General features: G+C 41.9%; 1 protein-coding gene across 1 annotated transcript; it reads right to left on the bottom strand.

Moving 5' to 3' along the window:
* Positions 1–675: 675 nt before the first annotated feature.
* Positions 676–1,899, bottom strand: LOC121965537 (plexin A3-like; the record flags this gene model as incomplete). The annotated part of the gene is made up of 2 exons (XM_042515677.1): positions 676–840; positions 1,352–1,899. Coding segments are annotated over 2 exons (713 nt in total), but the record flags the coding sequence as incomplete, so codon positions are not given.
* Between the last annotated feature and the right edge of the window lie 824 nt (positions 1,900–2,723).

Genomic DNA, 2,723 nt, shown 5'->3' with positions numbered 1-2,723 from the left:
GCAGGCCATTACTGCCATGAATAAGAACATCATCTACCCCCCTCGACCTCATATAACCCCGCTGCAGACGCACAGACAGAGAGAGAAATCTTTGTGTTTGTTGTTTGTTTGTTTGGGTTTTTTTTGGTCGTATTTTTCATTCATTATTGATAAATTTCACAACATGTATCAGTGGTTTGTAATAATTTAGCTCCAGCTCTGTTCTGTGTGTTTGCATGGAAACTAGAGTCCATGATATGATCAAGTTTTTATGTTTTTTTTATTTTGGTCTTTCTTATGTAGATGTCTTTTATTCGTTTTAAGGACAGAAGTTTGTTTTGAACATGCGTCATTGTTGTGTGTATTTCCTTGCGTATCTTAGTCTATTCCATCTTATGATCTTTTTTTGACTTTTGTAAATTGTCACTGAGTAACTTGAAAAGAACTTTATAAATAAAATCTATTATTATTATTGTTATTATTATTACTCTAATTACATCATTATTATTATTATTACTATTATTATATCGTTTTCCCTCCAAAAACAAATATACACAGCAAAAGAAGGGGTGGCGTTTTGAAAAGATTACACTCAGGGACCCGATTTCGTAAGTTTGCATATTCAGGCCTCCCAAAACATTGTTGTCATGTGAACGTTGACCGGTCTGTGTTTACTTTGCTGGTGGTGAAACTCACCGTGTGGATGCAGTGCAGCTCCTTGTTGAGTAACCACGGTAACGAGAGCCTACCCTCGCCGCGGTAACAGGAACGGATCCTCTCCCTCATGGCCAGGTTGATGTCGTGGAGGGTGAACAGACAGAGGACGGTCTCTCTGGGAGGGTTGGAGCGATTCTTCTGACCCTGAAAATCACAAAATAACAAAACACACCAGTTCAGATCCCTGAGGGACGCCACACTGCAGCCAACAGAGGGAACACAAGAGAGATGAGCCAGGGAGTGAGAATAACAAAAGTAAACTGGAAAGAGAAAAAAGAGAGTTAGGGATGAAAAATAAATATTTAAATAGATAACTACAGAAAGAAAGCAGATAGAAAAAAGAAATAAACAAAAAGCCTGCAGAAGAATCAACAAAAGGGAGAAAGTAGGATACAGAAAACAGAAAGAAAATAAAAAACAAAACAGACCAAAAACTAGAAAAAAAAATTAAAATACAAAAAAAATAAGTAAAAAAAAAAAAAAGAAATATACAAAACAATGTGCAATGAAAAAAAAAAGAAATACAGGATGAAAGACACCAAAATAGACAGTTAACAAAAAAAAAGCATGAAAAGACAAAAAAGGGAAAAAGTAAAGAAAGAAAAACAAATGACAGTCCAGATGTGAAACAGCCAGTCAGGACAGAGTGAGTCACCTGTGAGAAGACGACGAAGAGGACATCGTCGTCCTCCGACAGGCCGAGCGCCTGCGCCAGGCGCCGCCCCGGTTTCTGCTTGTAGGCGGCCTGGACCAGCCGGTACTCCACGCCGTCTTTGGTGCAGCCGAGAGGAAACTCGACGTACGAGTAGAACTCGGTGTCATTGGAACACATCCGGACGATTTTGGAGGTGAAGAACTTTTCTCCGCCGGCGTCCATCTGCGTCAGCTGCGTGTCCAGCTGCAGCGTCAGGAAGTAGACGTAGGTGCGGCTGGAGAAGCCGTACACGTAGTAGATGTCGAAGGCCGGGTAGAGGGACAATGTGTCGGACGGGATCTTGATCTGCGAGGACACAAACTCGTCCTGGTAGACCAGAGAGAACATGTTGACGCTCTCTTCGTCCGCCACCAGCTTCCTGCTGGACAGCGTCGGGAAATATTCCGACTTCCCGTCGATGGCGGCGCCGATGAAGAGGCGGCTGCCGCCCTTCACCGGCTTCTTCCTCTTTGGGTCAGCCGTCCAGTCGTCCTCGCCAACAACCACACCTGGAGAGGAAGAGGAACATCTGTTTACTTCCGGTCTACAGGTCTGCGTTTTGGCCAAATACATGTTTTGTGAGGTCACAGTGACTCAATTAACCACCAAAAAGGCCAAGAGAATGAGACGGATGCAAGGTCACAGTGACCTTGACTTTTGACCACCAAATTCTGGTCAGGTCATTGTTCGGTCTAAGTGAACGTTTGTGCCGAATTTAAAGAAAGCCCCTCAAAGCGTTCTGGAGATGTTTCTTTCCCGAGAGTGGGACGAACAAGCCAAAAGCATAATGCGTCCGGCCTCAGTTATCACCGACGTGTATAAAAAAAGTAATGAATTAAATAATCTATTGGTATTGTCATTTTTTAACCCTTTGAAACCTGGAGCGGCATCTCTTTTCTTGGGCTACTTTCAGATGCCTTTCACTCGTATTTCACCCTTTTAAACCGGAGCAAAAGGAAATAAGCAACCTGGTAAGAAATTTTCCACAAAATGCAAGAAATTTGTTGATATAAATATTTATAACATTTTCATATTTTTTAGTAATATTTTTAAGCCTTTTTTCCCTATGTCTTGTTTGCATTGTGTGGTTTTTACTGTCTTTACTTTTTCATTTATTGATTTATTACTTCAAAGGGTTAAAGACACCCAGCTGTAATTGTTACTGGTCCTGCTGGTGCCACACAGACGCTGTGCTGTAAGATCCAGTTCTCCCCTTCAGAACCATTTCAGAACTTACAATCACGACATAAAGTCTGAAAGTAAGTGACGTGATCAGAGAAATCATCAGCAGAACGTACTGCAAACAGTGTGTGTGTGTGTGTGTGTGTGTGTG

This window comes from Plectropomus leopardus, unplaced genomic scaffold, assembly GCF_008729295.1.
Source record: "Plectropomus leopardus isolate mb unplaced genomic scaffold, YSFRI_Pleo_2.0 unplaced_scaffold2045, whole genome shotgun sequence".
In the NCBI taxonomy this organism is placed as follows: domain Eukaryota; kingdom Metazoa; phylum Chordata; class Actinopteri; order Perciformes; family Serranidae; genus Plectropomus; species Plectropomus leopardus.
The sequence above is the reverse complement of the archived record's forward strand: the minus strand, read 5'-3'. Positions and strand labels throughout refer to the sequence as shown.